The 21,155-nt window shown below is 44.2% G+C and overlaps 1 protein-coding gene across 1 annotated transcript in view; it reads left to right on the top strand.

Annotated features, from left to right (window-relative positions):
* The window catches only part of LOC135561249 (cofilin-2-like), a 38,516-nt gene that overhangs the window by 10,631 nt on the left and 6,730 nt on the right, over positions 1-21,155 (top strand). Inside the window, exons 2-5 of the mRNA XM_065002704.1 lie at positions 12,586-12,744; positions 17,008-17,131; positions 17,500-17,518; positions 18,111-18,187. Of these exons, the coding sequence (XP_064858776.1) occupies positions 12,586-12,744; positions 17,008-17,131; positions 17,500-17,518; positions 18,111-18,187 (379 nt within the window). The remainder of the gene's footprint in view (positions 1-12,585; positions 12,745-17,007; positions 17,132-17,499; positions 17,519-18,110; positions 18,188-21,155) is intronic.

Raw genomic sequence — 21,155 nt, 5'->3', positions numbered from 1 at the left:
TTGTCAGTGTGAAGGACTTACCTCAGCGGTCTGTTGTCAGTGTGAAGGACTTACCTCAGCGGTCAGATATTGATCTGCAGAGCAGTGAGGGTTTTGTTGTCAGTGTGAAGGACTTACCTCAGCGGTCTGTTGTCAGTGTGAAGGACTTACCTCGGCATCAGATGGTGATCTGCAGAGAAACACGTGATGAGAGCCAGGCTCCGGTTCCGGGTTTTCAATAGTTCATTGTTTTTTTGCCATGTAGCTGTGTAGCTAACTACTGGAACTACACACTAGTTCTACAACAACAGAAAGGAAATGATTGAATGACTTCACCCTTCTTTTTTAGCATCAGCCCTTTACCTAATTCTCACTTGAAACATCATTTTTGTGTTTAATAGGATAAAAATGTCACATTCTGTGTTTCATCTGTTTTTGCCATTTTCATTCTACAACGTTTCAGATTCAGATATGATAATTTATCACAAAGTATTTTGGATTTTAGTAAACTATATATTTGTTTCTTAAGGGTAGCTTTAGTGTTGCTTAGCCTTTTTCCAGTGTGATGTAATTGGTTAACTTATATTTCCAGAGTAGCTTCCCCAACTCTGCACATCGCGCAGGCGACTCGCTTGCTTCACTGTAACACCAGCCTACTATTTAGCTTTGCCTGGTTAAGAAACACAAACTGCTTTACGAAATCAAAAACAATAGTAATTGTCTAGCTATTGTCTGTCTGTCCCCTTGTGTATTGAAAAGTCGGCCATCTTTGAATGTGTTGTCTTACTCTACCTCCCACTTCCCCGTCTCCCTTTTCGTTTTCACTCTGGAACAAAAACTAGGCCTCTCTTTTCCAGCGTCAAGCCTACTCCTTGTCGACACTTACTTTCAGATATATTTATATATTTTATATATATTTCTTTATTCATGAAGATACATTGGGTGCCGTTTGAAGAGAAGTGTAAATGATGTGTGTACAGAATCTATCCGATAATAAGGAAGGTCCAGTCCTGGTCTCCAGAATCCAGTGGTGACCACTAATCAAATCCAGTCAAATCTAATTTTATTGTCATGTGCTTCTCACACAGTGCAATGACAACATAGTAATTAAATAAGTAACATAGGAAAGCAATGAAGTAAGTGACATTGTATTTGAACCGTGAGAGACAGAATAACAGCAACCAAATCCAGAAAAAACACATGTCAAACGTGTTATAAATTGATTAGCATTTTAATGAGGGAAATAAATATTTATTTTAATTTTATTACCTCACTGTGCGTATATATATATATATATATATATATATATAAAAGAATAAATAAACAAAATCAAGCACAAGAGGCATGCAGATAAAAGAAAATAAGATGGAAATAAAACACATATAAAGTGAACCTACAGGTATACAGGTAATAGTATACAGGTAATAGTATACAGGTAGTAGTATACAGGTATATAGTATACAGGTAATAGTATACAGGTAGTAGTATACAGGTAATAGTATACAGGTAATAGTATACAGGTAGTAGTATACAGGTATATAGTATACAGGTAGTAGTATACAGGTAGTAGTATACAGGTAGTAGTATACAGGTAGTAGTATACAGGTAATAGTATACAGGTAGTAGTATACAGGTAATAGTATACAGGTAGTAGTATACAGGTAATAGTATACAGGTAATAGTATACAGGTAGTAGTATACAGGTAGTAGTATACAGGTAGTAGTATACAGGTATATAGTATACAGGTAGTAGTATACAGGTAGTAGTATACAGGTATATAGTATACAGGTAGTAGTATACAGGTAGTAGTATACAGGTAGTAGTATACAGGTAGTAGTATACAGGTAGTAGTATACAGGTAATAGTATACAGGTAATAGTATACAGGTAGTAGTATACAGGTAATAGTATACAGGTAGTAGTATACAGGTAATAGTATACAGGTAGTAGTATACAGGTAGTAGTATACAGGTAGTAGTATACAGGTATATAGTATACAGGTAGTAGTATACAGGTAGTAGTATACAGGTATATAGTATACAGGTAGTAGTATACAGGTAGTAGTATACAGGTAGTAGTATACAGGTAGTAGTATACAGGTAGTAGTATACAGGTAATAGTATACAGGTAGTAGTATACAGGTAATAGTATACAGGTAGTAGTATACAGGTAGTAGTATACAGGTAGTAGTATACAGGTAGTAGTATACAGGTATATAGTATACAGGTAGTAGTATACAGGTAATAGTATACAGGTAGTAGTATACAGGTAGTAGTATACAGGTAATAGTATACAGGTAGTAGTATACAGGTAATAGTATACAGGTAGTAGTATACAGGTAGTAGTATACAGGTAGTAGTATACAGGTAGTAGTATACAGGTAGTAGTATACAGGTAATAGTATACAGGTAGTAGTATACAGGTAATAGTATACAGGTAGTAGTATACAGGTAGTAGTATACAGGTAGTAGTATACAGGTATATAGTATACAGGTAGTAGTATACAGGTAGTAGTATACAGGTATATAGTATACAGGTAGTAGTATACAGGTAGTAGTATACAGGTAGTAGTATACAGGTAATAGTATACAGGTAATAGTATACAGGTAATAGTATACAGGTAGTAGTATACAGGTAATAGTATACAGGTAGTAGTATACAGGTAATAGTATACAGGTAGTAGTATACAGGTAGTAGTATACAGGTAATAGTATACAGGTAATAGTATACAGGTAGTAGTATACAGGTAGTAGTATACAGGTAATAGTATACAGGTAGTAGTATACAGGTAATAGTATACAGGTAGTAGTATACAGGTAGTAGTATACAGGTAATAGTATACAGGTAGTAGTATACAGGTAATAGTATACAGGTAGTAGTATACAGGTAATAGTATACAGGTAATAGTATACAGGTAGTAGTATACAGGTAATAGTATACAGGTAGTAGTATACAGGTATATAGTATACAGGTAGTAGTATACAGGTAGTAGTATACAGGTATATAGTATACAGGTAGTAGTATACAGGTATATAGTATACAGGTATATAGTATACAGGTAGTAGTATACAGGTAGTAGTATACAGGTAATAGTATACAGGTATATAGTATACAGGTAGTAGTATACAGGTATATAGTATACAGGTATATAGTATACAGGTAGTAGTATACAGGTAATAGTATACAGGTAATAGTATACAGGTAGTAGTATACAGGTAATAGTATACAGGTATATAGTATACAGGTATATAGTATACAGGTAGTAGTATACAGGTATATAGAATACAGGTATATAGTATACAGGTATATAGTATACAGGTAGTAGTATACAGGTTTATAGAATACAGGTATATAGTATACAGGTAATAGTATACATGTAGTAGTATACAGGTATATAGTATACAGGTATATAGTATACAGGTAGTAGTATACAGGTATATAGTATACAGGTATATAGTATACAGGTAGTAGTATACAGGTATATAGTATACAGGTATATAGTATACAGGTAGTAGTATACAGGTAGTAGTATACAGGTAGTAGTATACAGGTATATAGTATACAGGTAGTAGTATACAGGTATATAGTATACAGGTAGTAGTATACAGGTATATAGTATACATGTAGTAGTATACAGGTATATAGTATACAGGTATATAGTATACAGGTAGTAGTATACAGGTATATAGTATACAGGTAGTAGTATACAGGTAGTAGTATACAGGTATATAGTATACAGGTAGTAGTATACATGTATATAGTATACAGGTATATAGTATACAGGTATATAGTATACAGGTAGTAGTATACAGGTAGTAGTATACAGGTATATAGTATACAGGTATATAGTATACAGGTACTAGTATACATGTATATAGTATACAGGTATATAGTATACAGGTAGTAGTATACAGGTTTATAGAATACAGGTATATAGTATACAGGTATATAGTATACAGGTAGTAGTATACAGGTATATAGAATACAGGTATTTGTATACAGGTATATAGTATACAGGTAGTAGTATACAGGTATATAGTATACAGGTATATAGTATACAGGTAGTAGTATACATGTATATAATATACAGGTAGTAGTATACAGGTAGTAATATACAGGTATATAGTATACAGGTAATAGTATACAGGTAGTAGTATACAGGTATATAGTATACAGGTAATAGTATACAGGTAGTAGTATACAGGTATATATTATACAGGTATATAGTATACAGGTATATAGTATACAGGTAGTAGTATACAGGTATATAGTATACAGGTACTAGTATACAGGTATATAGTATACAGGTATATAGTATACAGGTATATAGTATACAGGTATATAGTATACAGGTAGTAGTATACAGGTATATAGAATACAGGTATTAGTATACAGGTATATAGTATACAGGTATATAGTATACAGGTAGTAGTATACATGTATATAGTATACAGGTATATAGTATACAGGTAGTAGTTAGTATACAGGTATATAGTATACAGGTAGTAGTATACAGGTATATAGAATACAGGTAGTAGTATACAGGTATATAGAATACAGGTAGTAGTATACAGGTATATAGTATACAGGTATATAGAATACAGGTAGTAGTATACAGGTATATAGAATACAGGTAGTAGTATACAGGTATATAGAATACAGGTAGTAGTATACAGGTATATAGTATACAGGTAGTAGTATACAGGTAGTAGTATACAGGTATATAGTATACAGGTAGTAGTATACAGGTATATAGTATACAGGTATATAGTATACAGGTATATAGTATACAGGTAGTAGTGTACAGGTATATATTATACAGGTATATAGTATACAGGTATATAGTATACAGGTATATAGTATACAGGTAGTAGTATACAGTAGTATACAGGTAGTAGTATACAGTAGTATACAGGTAGTAGTATACAGGTATATAGTATACAGGTATATAGTATACAGGTAGTAGTATACAGGTATATAGTATACAGGTATATAGTATACAGGTATATAGTATACAGGTAGTAGTGTACATGTATATAGTATACAGGTATATAGTATACAGGTATATAGTATACAGGTAGTAGTATACAGGTATATAGTATACAGGTATATAGTATACAGGTAGTAGTATACAGGTATATAGTATACAGGTAGTAGTATACAGTAGTATACAGGTAGTAGTATACAGTAGTATACAGGTAGTAGTATACAGGTATATAGTATACAGGTAGTAGTATACAGGTAGTAGTATACAGGTATATAGTATACAGGTATATAGTATACAGGTATATAGTATACAGGTAGTAGTATACAGTAGTATACAGGTAGTAGTATACAGTAATATACAGGTAGTAGTATACAGGTATATAGTATACAGGTAGTAGTATACAGGTATATAGTGGTATAATAATACACATTGTTTCCCCATGTTCTAATGAGGCTGTTTTGAGAAGGTTTGAGTCCTAAACAACCTGCCTACACATCGTTTGAAGTACAATACCAACATAGTTACTGTAGTAGGTCAAAGCTGTGTGCTGGAAAAACCTTACATGGGTGAAATAGGCATTGTGGTACTTATGTGAATTTCCTTTATTTTTCGGGTCCAGACCAATGCCAACTTCTCAATTAAAACATTGTTTTTTTGTCTTTTTTTAATACCCTGTACATTGGTAATGCAGTAAGGTAACATAACTATTGTATTGGTCTGGTAGACAAAAGTCCTTTCAATGTGTAACAGAATATTAATACCTGGTAAGTGTGTGGTAGGGTGCAGTAGTGAGCCCAGGGTTCATCTGTTGAAACTGATTGTGATATGATAACTGATATCTGGGCAAAGTAAACGTTACGTACATCCATGGCTTTCACATCCACATGTGGTGAATACAAGGCTGGGACTGGCCATTGTCCTAATTAGGGGCTCCTGAGTGGCACAGCAGTCTAGGGCACTGCATCTCAGTGCTAGAGATGTCACTGGTTTGATTCCAGGCTGTATCATAACTGCCCGTGATTGGGAGTCCCATTGGGTGGTTGTTAGTATAATTTAATTATGCCATTGTGCTTTCATCAATTGAAAGCCCTTAATCTATTTTTTGAGAATTTGTAAGATTTCTTGTTTGCATAAAATAGAAGCAGACCAGTCTTTAAATAATAGGTAATATAATTTATTCTCGGAGCGCGCTACCACTCAAAACACATGCATCAGTTTAAATACAGATCATGGCGTCATTTCACTGCCTTAACCGAACCCCCCCCCCCCCTCTCGACAGGACAAAGTAAGGTGAAAAGTTCATTCTAACTTACTAACACACTCCCAGATAACTTTTGACCCCTCAACATTATCGGTCACCACTGAACTGACAGTTTTATTAGGTAGAAAACCTAGGAATGCACTCACTGCCTTATCTAAAAACCCCAGAGCTAAGTTTCAGTAGGGTCAACCATAGGCTAACGACCTTATGTGTTTACTTAATCCACAACCATTTGTTTCTGCCTAGTTGGAATGGTGTTCATTAACTTTTTATTACTCCTTGTCCTGACACACAATTTCTTCTTATGAACTCATATTGTCTATTACTTATACAACAGAGTATAAGTTTACCTAGATACAATTCTATTTAAAATGAGGATATTGTTTATTCATTTATCCATAATAAATCCATAATAAATTCAACAGTGGTGCACTATTGGCCCAGCGTCATCCGGATTTGGGTTTGGCCGGGGTAGGGCCATCATTGTAAATAAGAATTTGTTCTTAACTGATTTGCCTAGTTCAATAAAGGTTAAATAAAATAATTGAAAGAAACCAGATTAGCACATGAATAAAGCCAGGGCTTTTTTTCTCCTCTGAATGTAAATAGCTATAACATTAGTCAATGTTGCTAGCGAGCCAATGGTAGCAAACCATACAAACATAAGCTAGCTAGCTAAGTAACTCGGCTAGCAAGGTCACAATCAGATAGCAAACTAGCCAACTGAACAGCATTTAGCATCATTTAGCTAGCTAGTAATAGCCAAGTTCTAGCTAAGTTTCTAACGTTAGCAAGCCATCAAATATTAGCAAGCTAGCCAAGGAACATTAACTAGCTAGGCTAGCTAGTTAGCTTGCATTGTTGTCCTCGTTGATGTTAACATTACACAACTAAAACTACTTAATGTTACTTGAGCAAACAACATTTACATTCAAATCATGATCATGAACAGATGAGAACAAAAAAAATGAGAAATGTTAAAAAGCGTTGGTTTGAATAAAATAACTAAGCTATAGAGTAGGGACATCCTAAGGATTCAGGATTCAGGATTGCATGTCTCTCCATGCATGATTCAAAATCCAGGCTAGTGAATTGGTGCGCCGTCTATCTATATCAACTGAATGGGTGCTGCTAGTGTATTAATGTTCGGTATTTCAAATCATTCCGTGGTGATAAATATACAGTGGGGAGAACAAGTATTCGATACACTGCCGATTTTGCAGGTTTTCCTACTTACAAAGCATGTAAAGGTCTGTAATTTTTATCATAGGTACACTTCAACTGTGAGAGACGGAATCTAAAACAAAAATCCAGAAAATCACATTGTATGATTTTTAAGTCATTAATTTGTATTTTATTGCACAACATAAGTATTTGATCACCTACCAACCAGTAAGAATTCCGGCTCTCACAGACCTGTTCGTTTTTCTTTAAGAAGCCCTCCTGTTCTCCACTCATTACCTGTATTAACTGCACCTGTTTGAACTCGTTACCTGTATAAAAGACACCTGTCCACACACTCAATCAAACAGACTCCAACCTCTCCACAATGGCCAAGACCAGAGAGCTGTATAAGGACATCAGGGATAAAATTGTAGACCTGCACAAGGCTGGGATGGGCTACAGGACAATAGGCAAGCAGCTTGGTGAGAAGGCAACAACTGTTGGCGCAATTATTAGAAAAATTGAAGAAGTTCAAGATGACGGTCAATCACCCTCGGTCTGGGGCTCCATGCAAGATCTCACCTCCTGGGGCATCAATGATCATGAGGAAGGTGAGGAATCAGCCCAGAACTACACGGCAGGACCTGGTCAATGACCTGAAGAGAGCTGGGACCACAGTCTCAAAGAAAACCATTAGTAACACACTTTGCCGTCATGGATTCAAATCCTGCAGCGCACGCAAGGTCCCCCTGCTCAAGCCAGCGCATGTCCAGGCCCGTCTGAAGTTTGCCAATGACCATCTGGATGATACAGAGGAGGAATGGGAGAAGGTCATGTGGTCTGATGAGACAAAAATAGAGCTTTTTGGTCTAAACTCCACTCGCCGTGTTTGGAGGAAGAAGAAGGATGAGTACAACCCCAAGAACACCATCCAAACCGTGAAGCATGGAGGTGGAAACATCATTCTTTGGGGATGCTTTTCTGCAAAGGGGACAGGACGACTGCACCGTATTGAGGGGAGGATGGATGGGGCCATGTATCGCGAGATCTTGGCCAACAACCTCCTTCCCTCAGTAAGAGCATTGAAGATGGGGTCGTGGCTGGGTCTTCCAGCATGACAATGACCCAAAACACACAGCCAGGGCAACTAAGGAGTGGCTCCGCATGAAGCATCTCAAGGTCCTGGTGTGGCCTAGCCAGTCTCCAGACCTGAACCCAGTAGAAAATCTTTGTATATATGAAGATAAATATCAAACAATTAAACTAGGTGTTACATTTTCTTTTCCAGAAGTTACTGGATACTTATCAAGTATTAAAGACGGTTGGTGGATGGGAACACTGATAACATCCCTGTTGAGGCTTTTCGGCTTCTTCTGTGGTTTTTTCCAGAAGTTACTGGCTACTTATCAAGTATTAAAGACGGTTGGTGGATGGGAACACTGATAACATCCCTGTTGAGGCTTTTCGGCTTCTTCTGTGGTTTTTTCCAGAAGTTACTGGCTACATATCAAGTATTAAAGACGGTTGGTGGATGGGAACACTGATAACATCCCTGTTGAGGCTTTTCGGCTTCTTCTGTGGTGTTTTCCAGAAGTTACTGGCTACATATCAAGTATTAAAGACGGTTGGTGGATGGGAACACTGATAACATCCCTGTTGAGGCTTTTCGGCTTCTTCTGTGGTATTTTAAAAGGTGCCGCTGTACATAGTGATCAACACTTCTTCAAGTGGGTGAGGCGATTTAGGGAGTGGCATTTATTGCTTGCAGCCTCTGACTGCCGATTTGAGAGAAATCACCCTCGTCTTTTCAAACTAACTCGTGACTAGATAACCGGCTATGAGTTCAGGCTACCCACCAGAGATTCAAATCACTTCTTGAATGGCAAACTCTGCACGCCCGCCAGATAGGAATTTATAGCCTTGGGTGGAAAATTGCAAGCGGGAGGACATTGTTGCTGGGCAGATTTCTTGTACCATATCCTGGCCAAATCAAGAGAGGCGTGAATCTAACAACAGACGAGCAACAAGTAATACATGCAAACAAAAAAACAGCAGTAACCAAAATACAAAATATGTCAACAACAAAAAAGCTGAATCATTTGTTTTTAGTTTGTGCACATAAACCAATATTAATGTGGGATATTTTGTTTAAACTCAGGCCCAGTGACTCAGACTTGAGCACTTGGACTTCATAGGGACTTGACTCGTGACTCGACCATTGGTGACTTGGACTCAACTCAGATTTCAGCCATAGAGACTTGACTCGTGACTCGACCATTGGTGACTTGGACTCAACTCAGATTTCAGCCATAGGGACTTGACTCGTGACTCGACCATTGGTGACTTGGACTCCACTCAGATTTCAGCCATAGAGACTTGACTCGTGACTCGACCATTGGTGATTAGGACTCAACTCAGATTTCAGCCATGGAGACTTGACTCGTGACTCGACCATTGGTGATTAGGACTCAACTCAGATTTCAGCCATAGGGACTTGACTCGTGACTCGACCATTGGTGACTTGGTCTTGGACTCAACTCAGATTTCAGCCATAGAGACTTGACTCGTGACTCGACCATTGGTGACTTGGACTCAACTCAACTCAGACTTCAGCCATAGAGACTTGACTCGTGACTCGACCATTGGTGACTAGGATTTGGACTCAACTCAGACTCTAGCCATAAGGTCTTGTGACTCGACTCGGATTCGAGCACAGGAGATTTGGGACTAGACTCAGACTCAAGGTTTAGTGAATCGACTACAACACTGGCTTGTGTTGTAGTCTCAGCAAAAAAAGAAACGTCCCTTTTTCAGGACCCCGTCTTTCAAAGATAATTTGTAAAAATCCAAATATCTTCACAGATCTTCATTGTAAAGGCTTTTAACACTGTTTCCCATGCTTGTTCAATGAACCATAAACAATTAATGAACATGCACCTGTGGAACGGTCGTTAAGACACTAACAGCTTACAGACGGTAGGCAATTAAGGTCACAGTTTTGAAAACTTAGGACACTAAAGAGGCCTTTCTACTGACTCTGAAAAACACCAAAAGAAAGATGCCCAGAGTCCCTGCTCATCTGCGTGAACGTGCCTTAGGCATGCTGCAAGGAGGCATGAAGACTGCAGATGTGGCCAGGGCAATTAATTGCAATGCCCATATGTTGAGATGCCTAAGACAGCGCTACAGGGAGACAAGACGGACAGCTGATCGTCCTCGCAGTGACAGACCACGTGTAACAACACCTGCACAGGATCGGTACATCCAAACATCACACCTGCGGGACAGGTACAGGATGGCAACAACAACTGCCTGAGTTACACCAGGAACGCACAATCCCTCCATCAGTGCTCAGGCTGTCTGCAATAGGCTGACAGAGGCTGGACTGAGGGCTTGTAGGCCTGTAGTAAGGCAGGTCCCCACTAGACATCACCGTCAACAACGTCACCTATGGGCACAAACCCAATGTCGCTGGACCAGACAGGACTGGCAAAAAGTGCTCTTCACCGACGAGTCGTGGTTTTGTCTCACCAGGGGTGATGGTTGTCGTCGAAGGAATGAGCGTTACACCGAGCCCTGTACTCGATTTGGAGGGTCCGTCATGGTCTGGGCCGGTGTGTCACAGCTTCATCGGACTGAGCTTGTTGTCATTGCAGGCAATCTCAACACTGTGCATTACAGGGAAGACATCCTCCTCCCTCAGGTGGTACCCTTCCTGCAGGCTCATCCTGACATGACCCTCCAGCATGACAATGCCACCAGCAATACTGCTCGTTCTGTGAGTGATTTCCTGCAAGTAAGGAATGTCAGTGTTCTGCCATGGCCAGCGAAGAGCCCGGTTCTCAATCCCATTGGGTCTGGGTTTACTGACTCAAATGAACACAGTGAGTCAAAGATCAGTCAGTAAAAAGAGCTGTACTTCCCATCAATAGTCAGGAGTATTTCTTGGTGTGCCATAGATTATGGTCACTAGCTAATTACACACAGAAATTCCCCAACTTGTCAGTCATTCACTCACTGTAAATGGTAAGGAAGCACAAAGATCTGATGGAATTCTTTGCAGTTTGGATGTTTTCAGGAATGTAATTTCACCCGCCCAATTGGGCAACCACAGAGCAGGCTCACTTGCCCGACTGCTGAGTTCAGTTGCCCCGGACAACCCTTTAATGTCAATCCCTGCATATAAATACATCTGTAAGGTTACACGGTCCTCATTTGGAAATAAGATTTCCTGCTGTTCAAGCAATGGTCATTTCAATGTACTTTTATATTCTAATTGATTCTTCAATATTATATATTTCCAAAGAGCTTAGTACAACTGTCTCCATAAGGTTGTATTCTTCTTCTTCTCTCCTTTGTGACCATTGTATTCTTCTTCTTCTCTCATTTGTGACCATTGTATTCTTCTTCTTCTCTCCTTTCTGACCATTGTATTCTTCTTCTTCTCTCATTTGTGACCATTGTATTCTTCTTCTTCTCTCATTTGTGACCATTGTATTCTTCTTCTTCTTCTTCTCTCCTTTGTGACCATTGTATTCCTCTTCTTCTTCTTCTCTCCTTTGTGACCATTATATTCCTCTTCTTCTCTCATTTGTGACCATTGTATTCTTCTTCTTCTATCCTTTGTGAACATTGTATTCTTCTTCTTCTATCCTTTGTGAACATTGTATTCTTCTTCTTCTCTCCTTTGTGACCATTGTATTCTTCTTCTTCTATCCTTTGTGACCATTGTATTCTTCTTCTTCTTCTATCCTTTGTGACCATTGTATTCTTCTTCTTCTTCTCTCCTTTGTGACCATTGTATTCTTCTTCTTCTTCTCTCCTTTGTGACCATTGTATTCTTCTTCTTCTTCTCTCCTTTGTGACCATTGTATTCTTCTTCTTCTTCTCTCCTGTGACCATTGTATTCTTCTTCTTCTTCTATCCTTTTTGACCATTGTATTCTTCTTCTTCTGTCCTTTGTGACCACTGTATTCTTCTTCTTCTCTCCTTGTGACCATTGAATTCTTCTTCTTGTTCTAATTCTTCTTCTCTCCTTTGTGACCATTGTATTCTTCTTCTTCTTCTTGTTCTTGTTCTTCTCTCCTTTGTGACCATTGTATTCTTCTTGTTCTTGTTCTTCTTGTTCTTCTCTCCTTTGTGACCATTGAATTCTTCTTCTTGTTCTAATTCTTCTTCTCTCCTTTGTGACCAGGCCTCTGGAATAGCGGTCCACGATGACGTCGTTCTCACGTTTGACAAGATCAGGGTTCGACTCCAGGGGGCTGACAAGCAGGAGCAGCTGAAGCTGGTGCTCTTCAAGATCAGTGACGATGGGAAATGTATCATCGTGGACGAGGACAAATGCCTGAAGGTCAGAAGTGGCATGAGTAATAGTATATAATTATCAGTTAATAATATAGGACATTTAGCAGACACTTTTACCCAAAGTGACGTAGTCATACGCACATAATTTGTTTAACATATAGATGGTCCGGGGGGAATCGATCCCTCTATCCTGACATTGCAAGCGCCATTTTGTGCCAACTGAGATCCAGAGGACCAAGTGTTTAGGCATTTTAAGCCCTTTCTCAATTCCTATTACCTTGATTCCATGCATCGTCGCTCCTCGCTTCGTTCTCATTATTAATTGGAAAAGAAGGTCCAAGGGGAGGGGCCTACTGAGACGGTCAAGGCGGTAGGATGCGAGGAATCACAGAAATAATTTATGGGCTGCATCCTAAATCTCATAAAGCTCTGGTCAAAAGTAGTGAACTATATAGGTAAGGGAAACCTTAGAAATATTATTTCAGCTAATGGCAATTTGTCAGAATAATAAAACTAGCATTCCAGTCGGTGTCTATGGAAGGTCTATGAAATTAGAAATATTATTTCAGCTAATGGCAATTTGTCAGAATAATAAAACTAGCATTCCAGTCGGTGTCTATGGAAGGCAGCCACTGTGCAGTAAATCAACTCATTTTGGAGGAATTTCTCCTGCGTCGGCTGAATGCATTCAACTGAAAGGTGTTTTCCACATTTAACCCAACCCCTCTGAATCAGAGAATACCGAGGTAGCCGGGGAATGCAGGAAGGAACCACCCCAAACCCTCTGAATCAGAGAGGTGCAGTGGAGGGGGGGCTACCTTAAACGACATACAAGTCATCAGCGCCCAGGGAACAGTGGGTTAACGCTCCCCAGGGAACAGTGGGTTAACAGCCCCCCAGGGAACAGTTGGTTAACAGCCCCCCAGGGAACAGTGGGTTAACGCTCCCCAGGGAACAGTGGGTTAACAGCCCCCCAGGGAACAGTGGGTTAACGCTCCCCAGGGAACAGTGGGTTAACAGCCCCCCAGGGAACAGTGGGTTAACAGCCCCCCAGGGAACAGTGGGTTAACAGCCCCCCAGGGAACAGTGGGTTAACGCTCCCCAGTGGGTTAACAGCCCCCCAGGGAACAGTGGGTTAACAGCCCCCCAGGGAACAGTGGGTTAACAGCCCCCCAGGGAACAGTGGGTTAATGCTCCCCAGGGAACAGTGGGTTAACGCTCCCCAGGGAACAGTGGGTTAACAGCCCCCCAGGGAACAGTGGGTTAACAGCCCCCCAGGGAACAGTGGGTTAACAGCCCCCCAGGGAACAGTCGGTTAACAGCCCCCCAGGGAACAGTGGGTTAACGCTCCCCAGGGAACAGTGGGTTAACAGCCCCCAGGGAACAGTGGGTTAACAGCCCCCAGGGAACAGTGGGTTAACAGCCCCCAGGGAACAGTGGGTTAACAGCCCCCAGGGAACAGTGGGTTAACAGCCCCCAGGGAACAGTGGGTTAACAGCCCCCCAGGGAACAGTGGGTTAACAGCCCCCCAGGGAACAGTGGGTTAACGCTCCCCCAGGGAACAGTGGGTTAACAGCCCCCAGGGAACAGTGGGTTAACAGCCCCCAGGGAACAGTGGGTTAACAGCCCCCAGGGAACAGTGGGTTAACAGCCCCCAGGGAACAGTGGGTTAACAACCCCCCAGGGAACAGTGGGTTAACGCTCCCCAGGGAACAGTGGGTTAACAGCCCCCCAGGGAACAGTGGGTTAACAGCCCCCCAGGGAACAGTGGGTTAACGCTCCCCAGTGGGTTAACAGCCCCCAGGGAACAGTGGGTTAACGCTCCCCAGTGGGTTAACAGCCCCCAGGGAACAGTGGGTTAACAGCCCCCAGGGAACAGTGGGTTAACAGCCCCCAGGGAACAGTGGGTTAACAGCCCCCAGGGAACAGTGGGTTAACAGCCCCCAGGGAACAGTTGGTTAACAGCCCCCAGGGAACAGTGGGTTAACAGCCCCCCAGGGAACAGTGGGTTAACAGCCCCCCAGGGAACAGTGGGTTAACAGCCCCCCAGGGAACAGTGGGTTAACAGCCCCCCAGGGAACAGTGGGTTAACAGCCCCCCAGGGAACAGTGGGTTAAAATCCCCCCAGGGAACAGTGGGTTAACGCTCCCCAGTGGGTTAACAGCCCCCCAGGGAACAGTGGGTTAACAGCCCCCCAGGGAACAGTGGGTTAACAGCCCCCCAGGGAACAGTGGGTTAACATCCCCCAGGGAACAGTGGGTTAACATCCCCCAGGGAACAGTGGGTTAACATCCCCCCAGGGAACAGTGGGTTAACAGCCCCCCAGGGAACAGTGGGTTAACAGCCCCCCAGGGAACAGTGGGCTAACGCTCCCCAGGGAACAGTGGGTTAACGCTCCCCAGGGAACAGTGGGTTAACGCTCCCCAGGGAACAGTGGGTTAACAGCCCCCCAGGGAACAGTGGGTTAACAGCCCCCCAGGGAACAGTGGGTTAACAGCCCCCCAGGGAACAGTGGGTTAACAGCCCCCCAGGGAACAGTGGGTTAACAGCCCCCCAGGGAACAGTGGGTTAACAGCCCCCCAGGGAACAGTGGGTTAACGCTCCCCAGTGGGTTAACAGCCCCCCAGGGAACAGTGGGTTAACAGCCCCCCAGGGAACAGTGGGTTAACAGCCCCCCAGGGAACAGTGGGTTAACAGCCCCCCAGGGAACAGTGGGTTAACGCTCCCCAGGGAACAGTGGGTTAACAGCCCCCCAGGGAACAGTGGGTTAACGCTCAGCCGGGGGGTTAGCAGCCCCCCAGGGAACAGTGGGTTAACGCTCCCCAGGGAACAGTGGGTTAACAGCCCCCCAGGGAACAGTGGGTTAACAGCCCCCCAGGGAACAGTGGGTTAACAGCCCCCCAGGGAACAGTGGGTTAACAGCCCCCCAGGGAACAGTGGGTTAACAGCCCCCCAGGGAACAGTGGGTTAACAGCCCCCCAGGGAACAGTGGGTTAACGCTCCCCAGGGAACAGTGGGTTAACTCTCCCCCAGGGAACAGTGGGTTAACAGCCCCCCAGGGAACAGTGGGTTCAAATCCCCCCAGGGAACAGTGGGTTAACGCTCCCCAGTGGGTTAACAGCCCCCCAGGGAACAGTGGGTTAACAGCCCCCAGGGAACAGTGGGTTAACAGCCCCCAGGGAACAGTGGGTTAACAGCCCCCAGGGAACAGTGGGTTAACAGCCCCCAGGGAACAGTTGGTTAACGCTCCCCAGGGAACAGTGGGTTAACAGCCCCCCAGGGAACAGTGGGTTAACGCTCCCCAGGGAACAGTGGGTTAACAGCTCCCCAGGGAACAGTGGGTTAACAGCCCCCCAGGGAACAGTGGGTTAACAGCCCCCCAGGGAACAGTGGGTTAACAGCCCCCAGGGAACAGTGGGTTAACAGCCCCCCAGGGAACAGTGGGTTAACGCTCCCCAGGGAACAGTGGGTTAACGCCCCCCAGGGAACAGTGGGTTAACAGCCCCCCAGGGAACAGTGGGTTAACAGCCCCCCAGGGAACAGTTGGTTAACGCTCCCCAGGGAACAGTGGGTTAACAGCCCCCCAGGGAACAGTGGGTTAACGCTCCCCAGGGAACAGTGGGTTAACAGCTCCCCAGGGAACAGTGGGTTAACAGCCCCCCAGGGAACAGTGGGTTAACAGCCCCCCAGGGAACAGTGGGTTAACAGCCCCCCAGGGAACAGTGGGTTAACAGCCCCCCAGGGAACAGTGGGTTAACGCTCCCCAGGGAACAGTGGGTTAACGCCCCCCAGGGAACAGTGGGTTAACAGCCCCCCAGGGAACAGTGGGTTAACAGCCCCCCAGGGAACAGTGGGTTAACGCTCCCCAGGGAACAGTGGGTTAACAGCCCCCCAGGGAACAGTGGGTTAACGCTCCTACCCGCCAGGCTACCTGCCGCCCCTCGTGGGAAATAGGGTGACATTTTGTAAGCACTCGGAGAGTTCGGGCAACGTATAGAATGGGCGCCATGTTAGTGCCTTTAATGCCTTCCTTTTCTCCATTCATGACAGGTATTTGCTACCTTGTTCTAATCCTAGACATTCAGTTACACGTAGCACTGTTTACAATACAGAACATTCTGTGTAATGTAATTGGGAGCTAACATGGCTGCCATATAATTATGTAGTGTCATGTTAATGTATCAAAATGCAGAAACCGCAATGTCCGAACTTTCTTACTATTATAATTGGGGTTAGGGTTAGTAACGTGAATATCTGGAAAAAGCTTTATGTAATTTGTTATCAATTAATCAATTACCAATCAATTAAGGTCAAGGACCTGAACGGGGAGGAGGACGTATTCAGGAAGATAGTGAACATGATGCCGACAGATGACTGCCGCTATGCCCTGTACGACTGTTCCTGGGAGAGCAAGGACAGCCCCAAAGAGGACTGTTCCTGGGACGACTGTTCCTGGGAGAGCAAGGACAGCCCCAAAGAGGACCTGGTCTTCATCATGTGGTAGGTTGGACCATAACCCTGTACGACTGTTCCTGGGAGAGCAAGGACAGCCCCAAAGAGGACCTGGTCTTCATCATGTGGTAGGTTGGACCATAACCCTGTATGACTGTTCCTGGGAGAGCAAGGACAGCCCCAAAGAGGACCTGGTCTTCATCATGTGGTAGGTTGGACCATAACCCTGTATGACTGTTCCTGGGAGAGCAAGGACCGCCCCAAAGAGGACCTGGTCTTCATCATGTGGTAGGTTGGACCATAACCCTGTATGACTGTTCCTGGGAGAGCAAGGACAGCCCCAAAGAAGACCTGGTCTTCATCATGTGGTAGGTTGGGCCATAACCCTGTACGACTGTTCCTGGGAGAGCAAGGACAGCCCCAAAGAGGACCTGGTCTTCATCATGTGGTAGGCTGGGCCATAACCCTGTACGACTGTTCCTGGGAGAGCAAGGACAGCCCCAAAGAAGACTGTTCCTGGGAGAGCAAGGACAGCCCCAAAGAGGACCTGGTCTTCATCATGTGGTAGGTTGGGCCATAACCCTGTACGACTGTTCCTGGGAGAGCAAGGACAGCCCCAAAGAGGACTTGGTCTTCATCATGTGGTAGGTTGGCTAAAAAGTGAGAATAACATAGGTTAAAAAGAGTTTGAATGAATAGATTACAATAATGAACCCAGTACGACTGTTCCTGGGAGAGCAAGGACAGCTTCAAGGAACGTGGACTATAGATCATGTGGTAGGTTGGACCGTAGAGTTAAAATGACATGGACTGTACGCCATGAATAACAATACCATGTCGGCCATATTGAATGGAGGACGTGTGTGTGTGTGTGTGAGAGAGAGAGGATTTGTTCATTGACTCAAGGCAGAATGTTTGGGAGTACGTTCTAAACGTAATATTCTTCTGTTTGAATCGCAGGGCTCCAGAACACTCAACGATCAAAAAGAAGATGAAATACGCCAGCTCAAAGCAATACATTAAAGCAAAGTTCCAAGGTAAGAGTTTTAGGTGTCTTTCAAAAACGTTCAACCTCATCTCATGAGGCGGCAGGGTAGCCTAGTGGTTAGAGCATTGGACTAGTAACCGAAAGGTTGCAAGTTCAAATCCCCAAGCTGACAAGGTATAAATCTGTCATTCTGCCCCTGAACAGGCAGTTAACCCACTGTTCCTAGGCCGTCATTGAAAATAAGAATTTGTTCTTAACTGACTTGCCTAGTTAAATATAGGTAAAATAAAATAAATAAAAATCTCCTTTCCAGAATCAGATGGATATGTTCATTGGGCGCCAGACAGAAGAAAATGGACTGAAACAGGGAAGACTGGCTTGTCCAATAAAGATACTCTCATTTTCAAAAGTCTTCTATTAGTTCAAAGCTATAATCCACAGTTGGATTTATAGATGAATCAAATCAAATCAAATCAAATGTTATTCATCACATTGCTTCGTAAACAGGTGAAATCTTTCCCAGCAATACAGAGAGAAAGAAAACAGAGAAATAATAGAAAAGTAAAACACGTAATAATACAAGTAATAATAAATACACAATGAGTAACAATAACTAGGCTATATACACAGGGTACCAGGCTATATACACAGGGTACCAGGCTATATACACGGGGTACCTGGTTATATACACGGGGTACCAGGCTATATACACAGGGTACCAGGCTATATACACGGGGTACCAGGCTATATACACGGGGTACCAGGCTATATACACGGGGTACCAGGCTATATACACAGGGTACCAGGCTATATACACAGGGTACCAGGCTATATACACAGGGTACCAGGCTATATACACAGGGTACCAGGCTATATACACAGGGTACCTGGTTATATACACAGGGTACCAGGCTATATACACGGGGTACCAGGCTATATACACGGGGTACCAGGCTATATACACGGGGTACCAGGCTATACGGGGTACCAGGCTATATACACGGGGTACCAGGCTATATACACGGGGTACCAGGCTATATACACGGGGGGTACCAGGCTATATACACAGGGTACCAGGCTATATACACGGGGTACCAGGCTATATACACGGGGTACCAGGGTACCAGGCTATATACACGGGGTACCAGGCTATATACACAGGGTACCAGGCTATATACGGGGTACCAGGGTACCAGGCTATATACACGGGGTACCAGGCTATATACACGGGGTACCTGGCTATATACAGGGGTACCAGGCTATATACACGGGGTACCAGGCTACCAGGCTATATACACGGGGTACCAGGCTATATACACGGGGTACCTGGGGTACCAGGCTATATACACGGGGTACCAGGCTATATACACGGGGTACCAGGCTATATACACGGGGTACCAGGCTATATACACAGGGTACCAGGCTATATACACAGGGTACCAGGCTATATACACAGGGAACCAGGCTATATACACGGGGTACCAGGCTATATACACGGGGTACCAGGCTATATACACGGGGTACCAGGCTATATACACGGGGAACCAGGCTATATACACGGGGTACCAGGCTATATACACGGGGTACCAGGCCCTAGCAGATGATAACTTGGCTATATACACGGGGTACCAGTACCTAGTAGATGATAACTTGGATCTATACACGGGGTACCAGGCTATATACACGGGGTACCAGGCTATATACACGGGGTACCAGTACCTAGTAGATGATAATTTGGCTATATACACGGGGTACCAGTACCTAGTAGATGGTAACTTGGCTATATACACGGGGTACCAGTACCTAGTAGATGATAACTTGGATCTATACACGGGGTACCAGGACCTAGTAGATAATAACTTGGCTATATACACTGGGTACCAGTACTGAGTCCATGTGCAGGGGTACGAGGTCATACCTATTGAGTCCTGAACAATATTACTTAGAAATGCCTCATGAGCTGAGTTCAACTGTCGTACCCAGTGATGTATTGATTGGGGTGGCCAGGGTGAATGAGGTGGCTGAGGTGGCCAGGGCGAATGAGGTGGCCAGGGCGAATGAGGTGGCCAGGGCGAATGAGGTGGCCAGGGCGAATGAGGTGGCCAGGGCGAATGAGGTGGCCAGGGCGAATGAGGTGGCCAGGGCGAATGAGGTGGCCAGGGCGGCTGAGGTGGCCAGGGCGGCTGAGGTGGTCAGGGCGAATGAGGTGGTCAGGGCGAATGAGGTGGCCAGGGCGAATGAGGTGGCCAGGGCGAATGAGGTGGCCAGGGCGAATGAGGTGGCCAGGGCGAATGAGGTGGCCAGGGCGAATGAGGTGGCCAGGGCGAATGAGGTGGCCAGGGCGAATGAGGTGGTCAGGGTGAATGAGGTGGTCAGGGTGAATGAGGTGGCTGTGGTGGTCAGGGTGAATGAGGTGGCCAGGGTGAATGAGGTGGTCAGGGTGAATGAGGTGGCCAGGGTGAATGAGGTGGCCAGGGTGAATGAGGTGGCCAGGGTGAATGAGGTGGCCAGGGTGAATGAGGTGGCCAGGGTGAATGAGGTGGCCAGGGTGAATGAGGTGGCCAGGGTGAATGAGGTGGCCAGGGTGAATGAGGTGGCCAGGGTGAATGAGGTGGCCAGGGTGAATGAGGTGGTCAGGGTGAATGAGGTGGTCAGGGTGAATGAGGTGGCCAGGGTGAATGAGGTGGCCAGGGTGAATGAGGTGGCCAGGGAGAATGAGGTGGCCAGGGCGAATGAGGTGGAGGGCGAATGAGGTGGCCAGGGCGAATGAGGTGGCCAGGCGAATGAGGTGGTCAGGGCGAATGAGGTGGCCAGGGCGAATGAGGTGGCCAGGGCGAATGAGGTGGTCAGGCGAATGAGGTGGTCAGGGGCGAATGAGGTGGCCAGGGCGAATGAGGTGGCCAGGCGAATGAGGTGGTCAGGGCGAATGAGGTGGTGGCGAATGAGGTGGTCAGGGCGAATGAGGTGGTCAGGGCGAATGAGGTGGTCAGGGCGAATGAGGTGGTCAGGGCGAATGA

The sequence above is a fragment of the Oncorhynchus nerka genome, linkage group LG16 (assembly GCF_034236695.1).
Source record: "Oncorhynchus nerka isolate Pitt River linkage group LG16, Oner_Uvic_2.0, whole genome shotgun sequence".
In the NCBI taxonomy this organism is placed as follows: domain Eukaryota; kingdom Metazoa; phylum Chordata; class Actinopteri; order Salmoniformes; family Salmonidae; genus Oncorhynchus; species Oncorhynchus nerka.
This window is presented reverse-complemented; position numbering and strand designations above follow the sequence as displayed.